At 39.2% G+C, this 12435-nt stretch overlaps 1 protein-coding gene and 1 long non-coding RNA gene across 2 annotated transcripts; one reads left to right on the forward strand and one right to left on the reverse strand.

Moving 5' to 3' along the window:
• Positions 1–1049: 1049 nt before the first annotated feature.
• LOC106021376 (taste receptor type 2 member 13-like) lies at positions 1050–1967 on the reverse strand. The gene has a single exon (XM_013115449.1). It carries the CDS (start codon positions 1965–1967, stop codon positions 1050–1052), a length of 918 nt encoding a protein of 305 aa, XP_012970903.1.
• Positions 1968–6517: 4550 nt separating this feature from the next.
• LOC121139756 lies at positions 6518–9453 on the forward strand. The gene is made up of 2 exons (XR_005876670.1): positions 6518–6774; positions 8323–9453. It is a non-coding gene; the product is annotated as an uncharacterized LOC121139756 (long non-coding RNA).
• The last annotated feature ends 2982 nt before the right edge of the window (positions 9454–12435 follow it).

Raw genomic sequence — 12435 nt, forward strand, 5'->3', positions numbered from 1 at the left:
TCCAAAACAATATGATTAAGAACAAGAAATTGTTTCAGTGTGTGAATATTTTGCTTACGCCTATAACAACATTGATTTAAGATAGCCCATCTGTATACTGTGTCTCACTATGCATTTTGTGCTGGATTTAAATATTAATTCATCAGCCTACTTACTTTTCAGTTAGCAGGAATATGCTATTATGTGGTGGGGCACATTTTTAATTACAGAACTCAGTAGGCAGAGGCAAGCAAATCTATTGTTTATGATTATTAAAACTTGCCTGAGGAGTCAGAAAGCAAAATCAGCCACAAGCCTTAGAATCCAGGCACACACCTTTAATCCCAACAGCCAGAAGCTAAGAGGTGGTGCTATAAACCTTTATTCCTAGGACTCAGGATTAAGAGGTAGAGGGATCTCTGATTTCAAGGCCACCTAGGAAAACACAAGATTGACTCAGTCTTAAAAGAATTATAGCTCACACCTTTAATACCAACATTGGGGACGTATACAAGACAGAAGCAAGGTCTCAGAGAGGGATTCAGTCTCCAGCCATACTGAATGGTAGAGGCATTTATTCTCCAGTCATGCTGAGGAGAAATTGCAGTCTGAGGTGTGGTCTTGAAAACTCATGGAGATAGGATCAGCCCATTCTGTCTGAGGTAGAGGTGACAGCTAGTAGCCCACTGCTTTGCTTTTCTGTTCTTCATCTTGAAGTTTGAACCCCAATATCAGTCTCTCAGTCTTTTATTTTTCATGTTACAGATCTCTGTGAGTTCAAGGCCAGACTAGTATACAGAGTGAGTTCCAGGACAGCTAGGGCTGTTTTCCAGAGAAACCCTGTCTTGAAAAATAAAAGAAGTATACATTCATAAAACCTGATTCTTACATCCCTCCATAAGAGCACACTGTTTTAGTATTGTTAGAAATTTTTGAGGGATTTATCATATATGGAATAAGCTAGAAATTGCTTATTTTAAAATATGTATTTTGCTTGCATAGGATTCTACCACTGAGTGAGTGCTATATGCCTAATATGCTGTTTAACTACCTTATGGGGCAGTTAACTTCTACTGCTTTTGCCCACATCTCAGCTGCCTCAGCACCAAATGACAGGCGTGCCTTAAGTTAGCATGTCCCAGAATCAAGATGAATGAGTGGCTTGAAGGGTAGAAAAGCCCAACAATTAGGCTAAGCATATGATCAAGCCCTTTTGGATGTGTCATAGGAATCAAAGATATGAAAAAGGATATGAAATAAGAGGCATAGAGCAAGAGGAAGGAGACCATAATTCTCAAGGCATTCATGTGGGCTTTTGTGCTGGAGTCTTGTTCTCCTCTGAAATTCAGTTGCATCTTCTGGAGATGTTTCCACAAGGAGATGATTAACAGGATGACAGAGGCCAGGGCCATCATGAATGGTATTAAAGAGAACATAATCATCTTGAGTAAGACTAGTTCTGAAAACCTCTCATAACCACTCATTCTGGAACTCCAGGTTGTGTTTCTGTCATATTGGCACATCCACTCTTCTATGTGTTTGTTTATTTGTATTATGTTGAAAAGCAAGAAGATTGCATTTCCCAGAAGGATTGTCAGAAGCACTTGCTTTACTCTCCACTTCACATAGAGAAAAGCAGGCCTGGAGAAACTGGCTATTTTGAGAAAATAAAAGATGCTGAGGATGGTAGCAAGCCAGAGACTGAAGTGATTGGAAACTACCCAAGTCAACATAATAACCCTTACTTCTGTTCCAGCCATAAATGAAAATGAATACTGCAGATATTTTAGCCAGGCTAGTAACATTTCCAAGATCAAAAACATTCTGGAAATGGCCAATAAAAGCAGGATCCAACCAATGAAGGAAAGAGTTCTTTTCCTGACCCAGTCAATAAAGTTTGTCAGAACTATGAATCCATTGCTCAGATTTCCAAATACAAACTCTGCAACCATAACAATCGTGAAGATGCTATACAGTGTGCTTCCCATGTCCAGAAAAAGAAGATTCACTGCTGGTAATTTGCTAAGCTGAAATGGCTTGTGTATTCTGAAACACACACTATATTTTCAACTATAGCTTCTTTGTAATGACTGACCTAGTGTTGAAGAGAGTATTGAAGGTTTACTAATGATTCTGCATATGTTCTTGTGAAATCTTTCTCTGATATCACTGGGGGCTAAGATATTTATATCCTTCTAGAGTGTGAAGTGTAGCAGAGAAGATCATGAAGTGCATCCAAGTGTCATTTGCTAACATGCAAACAAAGTTATATTCTCTTCCACTCTTTCATTGTTTTGCATTGTCTCTGCTGAAGAAAATTTGATTATGGCAGCTTAAGTTATGGGGACAAAGATAACAATGATCTGATTCACCCAAAATGCAGCTGTGTGTACAATTTGAGTCTATCCACATCACTACTGATGACTTACAGAAAATAGGAGTACTCTATAGCACTCCATGAGTCCTCAGTTTCACATGGAGCTGTAGCTCCAGTTTTTTACGATGCCTCTTACCACCCAGTGATGCTTTCACATTTTATCTACTCCCTAGAGCATGCACTTTTCTTTCTGACCCCAACTGGCCAAAAAACAAATGTAGATGTGTTAACAATGGTTCAGAGACTAGCAAAGGAGGTGGGCTATTGTCTCAAAAAGAGTATTTGTAATTAAAATTAGTTCACAGGGACTGGTGAGATCTCACAGAGATTAAGATCACTTGATGCACTTGCAGAAGATGAAGATTCCACTCCCAGAACCATGTGGAGGTTCACAACTATTTGTAACACCAGTACCAGAGTAACCAATACCCTCTTTTGGCCTCTACAGGCACTGAATGCATGTAATGAGGAAGCAAGTATTTATGCAAACACTCATACACATAAAATAAAATAAATAAAATCCTTCATTAAAAACATTTGAACAACAAGAAGCCACCCTTCCAAGGCCTGTCCACTAACTGATGTGTAGAATCCAGAAGCATAAAGAAATGGTGAATTGAGGATTAATGCTGTGAAAGTCTGGGATTCTATTATTGTACATAACTAAATTGCTGGAATATAACAACAGCCATTTTCTAACTTAAAGCCCCAAACTCTGATATTCAGTCCAGAATGTTGGATGTTTCACCTGGTCTTCAGTATATCTTCTAATCCCTTAGAAGTAAATTCTAATACCTGCCTCAATGTGAGGACACTTGACCTTTCCAGGGAGAGTGAGGACAAGCAGAAAGAAGTTATGTCCTCTTATACAGGCTGAAACAAGAGTATGGCCCATATTAGGGATTAGTCTTCCAAGCTCAGATGACCCAGTTTTAGGACAAGTTGGTATTTCTACCTCAAATGATCCAATCCAAAAAAAACCCCACCTTCACAGGTGTGCTTAGATCCTTGAGCTTAGTTTACTCCAAAGGTAGTCAGATCAGTACCCAAGGTTAATAATTACAAGTGCTTGAAGATTAAGCTTCACCCTAGTCAGGATGGCCTTAGTCAGGAATGCAAATAACAAATATGTATATAAATGTGGGAAAGGGGGAATTTATATAATGTTGGCCTGAATGCAAACTGGTACAGCCACCTTGAAATCAATGCTGACTTTACTTTTTAAAAGAAACAGTAGAAATTGTTATATATAACCATCTATAGATGGTTATATATGTAAGAGCTTTATATCTTACTGCAGAGATAATTATACATCTTGGTTCATATATAACTCTGTTCACAATGTTTGATAATGGATATTGGAAATGTGGTCCATATACAAATGGATTATTATTCATTTGCAAAGGAAATGGAAATCATGAAATGTTCAGGTAAATGAATGGTGCTTGAAAAATTATACTGACCGAGATCACTCAAGCTCCCCTCATTCCCAAACAAATGCTGCATGTTCTCTCTCTTATGTGTTCAAGCTTCAAATACATTTTTGCATGTTTTACCTGGAGTACATACGGATTCAACCTAAAATGGGTCATTGTGAGAGATGGTAACATATTAAGGGAAGGTATAATAGAATATAGGTAAAATGAAAGAAGAAAGGGAAAATACTTGTATAAAGAAGTTTAAATATGTAGTAGAGTGATTAGGAACAAAAGGATAAAGGAAGGTTTGATGAAAATGAACGATGTATGCAAAATACTGCATAGAAACCTATATCTTTATAAATGGATGTCTCCTATCAGGTAGGTTTGTGAAATGCAAAGGTAGACAATGCAGAGAAGGCCTTTGCTCTCTGCCATGTAGACAATATTTGTTTAACCTTGCAGGAATTCTTGGGAGCTTCTGCTCACATGCTTTAATTTTGCCTGTACTTTTACTACGCTTCCCTCTCACCACACCCCACATGTCCCTGTGTTCTTGCAGTTTTATGGTGTACATAAGATTTTCTAATTAGGTAGCAGGAATTGGAGTTTATCAACCTAGTAATGTGCTATATCAAGTTGTTGAACTATTGATAAATAATGGTAGTTACAGTTTGTATTCTGTTGCTTTCCCAGTTTGTTTCCCTGAAAGCTTCTTTCAGGCTCTGTAGTCACTCTATGCGAAAGCTAGTTTACTTTTTAGGACACTGGATATTGAGGAGTTTTTTTAGGTACATGGATAATGGTGTTAATGATTGCATCGCATTTAGTAAAGCCCTGTTATTATTTTTGTTTTGTACCCCGGGGGGCACTCCTGTGTGGTACACAAAACCATCTAGAGAAACTGGACAGAACTTATGTAGTGTTTTTATACACAACAGTTGCTGTACAAATGTGAGTTATTAAAGTATTTGGTTTATTACATATAGACTCTTGATTCAATTGGTGTAAACAGGGACACAAGAACGTTAGCTTCTCCTCTTAGATTGTTGTTGGGTTTTTTTTTGAAGGTAGCTTTTTTTCCTTGTCTAGGAAGTGGAAGAATGGACTTAATTTTAAATAACTTAATCTGTTTTTCTTTTGTTTTGTTTGGTGGTAGTAGTTGGTACTGGGATTGAACCCAGGGCCTTGGATATGGTAATGAGCACATACTCTACTACTGAACTGCCTCCCTAGCTCTCCATTTTTCTTAATGAAAACAAAACTATATGTTTGGGTTTAGGCATGTTCAATTGGGCTGCTTTTTTTTTGTGAAGGCTGAGTTCATGAAAACCTAGTAGGCTATTCATGCATAAAATAAGCATCTATGCACAGAGAAGTTCATGTCTACTTTTCCACAAATGTTCCTTAATCCTCCCAAAAACCTTAGTAGATTTTATATTGGGATTTTCAATATGATCTTGATTTAGGATAGATTTCTTTTCAATCAGTGTACTAAAGTTGAGTTTAGTTGTGTTTTCACACTTAAAAAGTTGTTGATGCTTACATAAGACTTTTCTCAGGTGGCTTAGCTGCTGTTTTTAAAGAGACCTGAATCGTTTGTAAGGAATTTCTGCTTTCTAGCTTTTGGTGAAGGTTTGGACATTTAAAGTGTAGAGTTAAATAAGAAATGTTAAGTATTTCATCTTAGTTTCTTATGGATTTATGGTTTTGTTGTTTTAATAACCAAAGGAACATTCCCCACTAGAAGTAACAAAAATAAGTTTTTCTTACCAGGGGAAGGCATTTTTGTTATTTTAAAAGATAACTTACAAGTAATGGTGGTATTTACAATATACATTTTTGGTGACCATGGAAAATTATAAAAAATTCTAGCACTTTAGTTCTTTTCTTATAAATGCAGTTTTATATTAAACAGGGTAATATGTATTTTAAAAAATATGAATTACAGTGTTAAACCTATTTTTGTTTTGTGAATTTGTTGTGGAAACTTTTGTGAAATATTTCCTTACACGGAAATTTCACTCTAGGCAATCATTGGCTTATATTTATTGATTTGATTTCACTTGTGGAACTATGAGCCTATCAGTGAATGACTACTCAGATTTCAAGTGATTTGAATTGTTTACATAGTGTCTACCTGAAAGATTTAGAATCTGTTTTCTGATAGTGAAACTAATATATATGTTGGTCAGAGTAGTATATATGTTAACACTTTGCTGTGGGAGATAAGTTATAATAAGCTTTTACTACTTAGAATACATTTGGCTACTAGTTTTATAAATGATGTCACCTTCAGAATTTGTGTGAAGGTAGATGTTGGGAGCGCCTCAGGTACCTTGATCTTTTGGAGCCAAACCTGTACTTTCTAAAGTCTAAAGATTTATGTAACTGACCTTTAGCCTTAACAAAGGAGCCTTATGGAGGTACTCAGAAGAGAAACAGCACAAGTAGAACATAGGAATGCCATGACCCAGAAAGCTTGTCCAAACTCAACCAGCCCTAACCATTACCTAGACAATGGCTGTTAGCCCACCCATTCCTCTCCCTTCTGAACTTTTTACCTTGCCAATATCCTGCTCTATGTGCTTAAACAATACTCTGCTATGTACACACCTGGTACACAAAGCAACCCTCTCACCACCTCACCCCTCTCCCATTCTCCTGCTCTATCAAGTATATTAACTGCCCTGAGAAAAATTAAAATTGCCACATGATCAGCTGCTTGTCGTGTGGTCATTCCTTCGTGTCTTCTTGTCCCCATCCCAGGTCCTTAGGTCTATTGCTCCAGATTGACAACCTGCAGGTTGGGACTACTGGAGCCCAGCCATGGGGCTCAATAGACCTTTGTTCCAGGTGTTTCAGTGTTCATCAGAGGGACGTGCCCGTCCATGCATAGAGGAGTCCATGACACAGTCGAAAGTGACCCTCGACAGAGTGCCAATCGCCTGACTCAGTCTTTGATTGACTCCAGGATTCATGAACACCACCTGGGGAGAGGTGAGTAATAGGACAAAAATTTAGCAAAGAGGATTTGTATCTTTCCAGGATCAAAAAATCCCACAAGACACAGGGAATTAGAATCAAGAAAAAGCAGTTACAAAAATTCTTTACTTTTGTAGGGGAGATTTGTCCTTGGTTCCCTCAGGAAGCCCCACTCCCCCTACTTCCTGCCATAAAACAAAGATACCTATGCCAAATCCTGATTCAGTCCCCCCAAAACCCTCCCTGCATCCCGTTCTTAAAAACCCCAAGCCCCTCAAGGAGGAGGCTGCCCACTATTCCAAGCCTGCTCTCCCTTCCCTTATGGGTTAATAGTCATTTACAGTGGCTGCACACAGCAACTCCCATAAAAGATGGATCACTCTAGCTGCTAACTACAGGCCAGTACTCCACTGATGCCTGGATGCAGTCTTTCTGTGCTTTGCCTCACCTTGGTCAGCTAGCAACCAACTCAAGCAAAATAGTAAAGGTACAGGTTTTAAAGGGTTAATATGATGTTGCCATCTGTATGTCCTTAGTAATAAGATGTCTGTTCATGTCTTTTGCCCATTTTCTACTTGGATCATTTGTTCATGGCACTGTTGAGTTTTTTGTAGGTTCTCTATCAGACATGTGGCTGCTTAACTTTTTCACATAACTTGTATCAAAAGTAATTACATTTCACCAGTCCTTCATGCATGGTCAATCACTGAAAAGAGATGTGGGACTGGCCTGTGCACCTCAGTCTGTGGAACAAGAGACTTCTATTTCTAACTTGTGCCTTCCCCCTTTTATGGAGCAATGAAATCTACTCTGTTAATTAGAGTTTTCTGTTCTAAAGAAAGTTATATAAACTTTGTAATTTAACAATCACCCAGATTATAATGGTTTTAAGAACATAAGGGCATTTTATTTTTGCTATGAGTTACTCCCTTCCCTCAGCCTAGACAGAGGGATAATCTAGTCGGTTTCTGCCAACAAACCCTGCTGCCGGACATAATTCATTTACTTTTTGCCCTTTATTTTGGTCACTGGACAGTTTTCTTCTTTTACTGGCTCTGTTATACATGGCTTGTTTGCAGAATGTTGTGCCTTTCCAGGGGCTTGTAGGGCACACATTACATGCAAAAATTCTGCCTGTTCCATCTGCAACAGATCTACATTCTTGTCACTGATAGTTTTAAATTACACTGTCTCTTTAAATGTCCTGTCTGTTTGCTAAGTAAAAACCAGTTACAGTCAGACTGGAGGGCTCTGAGTAAAACATCTCTCCATAGCCTCTCAGTTTGAATACAGTTCTCCAGACAGATCCTACACTGTCATTGTAGTCACACTAAGTACAAAAAAAATTTATAACAAGGATAAACCTTACTTAGTCCCCTGTATATGCTTCCAGAGGTTAACCTTAAAACAAATAACTAAAACCAAAGTTGTTTATCCAGATTTACCTAGACAACACTCTTGGTACTTCCAGAGATCTACAAAATGTGGCATTTAAAATGTTAACTAAAAAACTTATAATGCCAGAAAATTCCAGATTCTGACAGTGACCCAAATTCTCCAAAGAAGATTACAGGACACTTCGATGTCTACACAGCGCTGACCAGGGGGCAGGATGCCCCAATGAACACCTGCTGCCAGGACCTGGCTGAAACTGTGAGCAAGTAACAGGACATTGGAGAATTAATTGCACCCCCTTTACATAGACAAAATAAGGTCAGTCTTTTCATGTCCCTCTTCTGCAGAGAGAAAAACTCTCACCTTATAGGCCTGGAAAAGATTGATGCTATTCTGTGATATTTCTACCTGCTAATAGAGACTTGGGTATGGCTAACTGTATATGGACTGGACCCTGTCATTTTTAATAGATTTAAAAACTGTAAAATTTATCCTTCTCAGATCCCTGGTAGTATTAATGGTTAAACTGTAGCCAGCTTAATAGCTCATTTAATAAAGTTCTGATAAGCTGATAGAGCAATGACTACCTGCTCTTCAGTCACAAGTTCAAGGTTTTTAGACTTATTTTAGTTGTCATCTAAATATAAACTTAAAGGGCTTTTCATCAGGCCAAAGGTGCCTCTGTCCAATCTACACCTGACTCACAGGACAGAAGAAAAATATGCAAGTTTCTAGCTCAAACCTGTAGGTTTTGCTAGGACTCAAAGGTATGAGTCTGTTCCTGTTGCTTTACAGATACCTGATGTCTGCTTTCCTATAATGTAGATTTTGGTACAGATTGATAATACTAATACATCTAAAACTTTTAAGTCTTTTGTATAATAAAGTCCATATAGGCTTCAAAGGATCAAAAGTCATAAAGCTTGGATCCACTTCCCACAGTTCAAAAGGACTCCAGATAAGTACAACTTTTTATTATTGCACCTGTCTGTTCCTGATAATGGAATTTTCCCCCTGGTCTTTGAACTTCTGCCCTTCCTGATCACTAAAACTATGAACCTAAGAGTTCTAATTAAGTATATTAGTTTTAACTTCTGTTCCAAATTTAAACATGTCTCAAACAGATTTCCACTTCTGGTTTCCACATCTGGCAGACACGTTGGAACATCAGTTGCTGACTACAGTCTGCTCCTAAAGACAAAGAGCTCTAATCTTGCTGTGGATATAAACCAGTCCAGCCAATGTGAATGCTCCCTATTTCTTCAACAGAGTCTGCCAACAAGATGCTTCTGATAAATACTCTACTGTCTAAATTCCCTCTTTGCTTTTGCCTAGCATTCAGAGTATGTGGGCCTCTGACTACAACACCCCAAAGTCTGCAGGAAGTATCACAGAAAAGAATATATCACCCCATTTCCCTGGTTGAGATGCTAAGTCAAAGAAAAACTCCCTCACATAGGGAACAAGATAACAATAAAAATTGTCCACTAGTAACACAGGATTGGGTTACTTATAAGAAGAGGAGGGAATGAAAGTGGCAAACTAAACTCAAAGGCTTCATTTCTAATAATTTAGAAATAAAGGGACCAGATCCTAACTCAGCCCCCTGCTTTAGCAGCCATGATGACAGGCTACAGAAAAGACATGTAGGCCTCTGATACATGGAAATTCCATATCCTCTGGCCTCCTGGAGTCTAGGGCCAAAACTAAACACAAAGAAAACCCATTTCCCACCTCACCCTGCAGCAGGTCATTGGATCTGGCCTATGCATCACCTCCCCTGCCCATCCTCCCCCTCCCCCTCCCCCCTCCCCCTTCCCACACTTTGTTTAGCAATACCACTTTAGTCCTCAGCTCCCCTGATTGTTTTGCTTTCCCCCCCAAATGGTTCTTACTGGGCCTGCCTTGATGGTCTTACACCCTGCCTTTCCACTCCACTTTTCCAGGAGTTTGGCTTCTGTGCATTGGTACAGGCCATCCCTCGTCTATCCTATTACCGTCCTGATGAATTCTTTCATTTCTGGGAGACCTCCCAAGACCTTTGCATATGTAGAGAACCCATTACGGCTGTTACACTTGCTGTCCTTTTAGGAATTAGTACTGTTGGAGCCAGTATAGACATCTCTGCCATGGTAACTGGTAAATCCAACTACCAGGACACCAGTGCCTCCATTGACAAAGACATTAAGGAATTACAAAATCAAATAGTGTATTTAGAAGAGTCACACCAATCCCTGGCAGAAGTGGTCTTACAAAATAGATGAGGCTTACATTTACTCTTCCTCTAACAAGGGGTTCTTTATGTGGCCCTGAAAAAAATGTTTCTATGTAAATAGGTCAGGAGTCATCCATGATAGCATGGCCAGGGTTTGAGAAAGTTTAGAAAAGAGAGAGAGAAAAAAAAACAAGAATCCTGGTATCAAAATTGGTTCTCCACATCTCCCTGGCTGACCACCCTCTTACCATCCCTCCTGGGACCCCTCATGGGGCTCCTTTTGGTGGTCTCTTTTAAACCATGGGCATTCCAAAAACTAGTTAACTTTATCAAACAACATGTTGACTCTGCCACCTGACAAGTCTTGGTACAATATCATCATCTAATGATGAATAAGGAAGAGGAGGCTCCTTTGGAGTCATCCCATAACACACGCCTGGGAATATTCCCCAGGCCACCCAACATGACTGCCACCTTCAGAGGGCATGCCCTCAGGTAGGGAGGCATCCAGGTAACAAGCCTGCGAGCATTGTGGAAGGTGCTTTAGACCCCCATCCCCTAAAAAGCACCAAGGAACAGGTCCACCACCGGGGTCGCCCCCAAGAGGATGTCCTCATGGTGTTGTACAAGTTCCCCATCATCTGTAGGGGCCAGGCCTCTATACCCACTCTACTGACAAATCAGGCCTCCTCCATTTAGTAAAACAAAAGAGAGGATATGTCGGGAGCTCCTCAGGTACCTTGATGTTTTGAAGCCAAACCTGTACTTTCTAAAGTCTAAAGATTTATGTAACTGGCCTTTAGCCTTAACAAAGGAGCCTTCTGGAGGTACTCAGAAGAGAAACAGCATAGGTAGAACATAGGAATGCCATGACCCAGAAAGCTTGTCCAAACTCAGCCAGCCCTAACCATCACCTAGACAATAGCCGTTAGCCCACCCATTCCTCTCCCTTCTGAACTTTTTACTTGTCAATATCCTGCTCTATGTGTTTAAACAATACCCTGCTATGTACACACCTGGTATGCAAAGCAACCCTCTCACCCCCTCACCCTCTCCAATTCTCCTGCTCTACCAAGTATATTAACTGCCCTGAGAAAAATTAAAATTGCCACATGATCAGCTGCTTGTAGTGTGGTCATTCCTTCATGTCTTCTTGTCCCCATCCCAGGTCCTTAGGTCTCTAGCTCCAGGTTGATATCCTGCAGGTTGGGACAGGTAGAAAACTCAAATTGTCTTGTATCTATTGTTAGATGCATTCTGATGTCCTAAATATGATGATTATAGAAACTGTTCGGTTGCTCTTAAAAATGGACCCACACACGATAAAACCATGCATTTGGGTGACTCTCCCAAATCGTAAGGCTGAGGACTGCGGAGTGCATTGGTCTTCAGCGTCTTCACCAGCAGTGCCTCCTGCTAAAATGTGACAGTCTCTCAACATTAAAGAAACTGGACATGTGCTTTTCCTGTTATTTTTGTTAGACTTAAATAGTAATAAGCAAGTTTCTTTTTCCTGTTGTAGCATTTTACTACAGAGCTGCTAGACAGGTCTTTATTCTTAAATTAATCTCAAACTGGATGTAAAAATTTTTAAATATTTTTTATTTATATTTTAACAGTAGCATAAGAGCTCTGGCTGTTATTTAGTTATTCTGTTTTCTGGATAGAAGCTATTTGAAAAGTCCAGTTTCTATCCCAGGGTAGCAAAATGTACTTCCTCATATTGTGGTTGTTTTGTGTTTTATAAATTTACACTACCTTTTGAATATAAAAACCTCATTATTCATTGGACAGTGTGAATGCTTTGATCTTTTTTGAAGTTAAATTTGACGTTGCATATGTCTTTGGCATTCCCTCAGCTCTGAGATGTACTAGCCACTACATACAAAGGCCAGAGAGGCCAGGGAAAAGACTGTACTATGAGACTTACTGAGGAGTTTACATAAATCATATCAGTGACAGTCCTCTTAGATTTTGTATTCTACTTAGTTAAAAAATAAGTTACCACAGGAGGCTAGTAAGTTTGATGATATTTTTGCCAAACAAACTCAGCCAAAATTCCTAAA

The sequence above is a fragment of the Mesocricetus auratus genome, unplaced genomic scaffold (assembly GCF_017639785.1).
Source record: "Mesocricetus auratus isolate SY011 unplaced genomic scaffold, BCM_Maur_2.0 Super-Scaffold_100001, whole genome shotgun sequence".
Lineage (NCBI taxonomy): Eukaryota > Metazoa > Chordata > Mammalia > Rodentia > Cricetidae > Mesocricetus > Mesocricetus auratus.

Coding starts and splice junctions, on each gene's coding strand:
- LOC106021376 (XM_013115449.1), bottom strand. CDS start 1,967: ATGGGAAGCACACTGTATAGCATCTTCACGATTGTTATGGTTGCAGAG.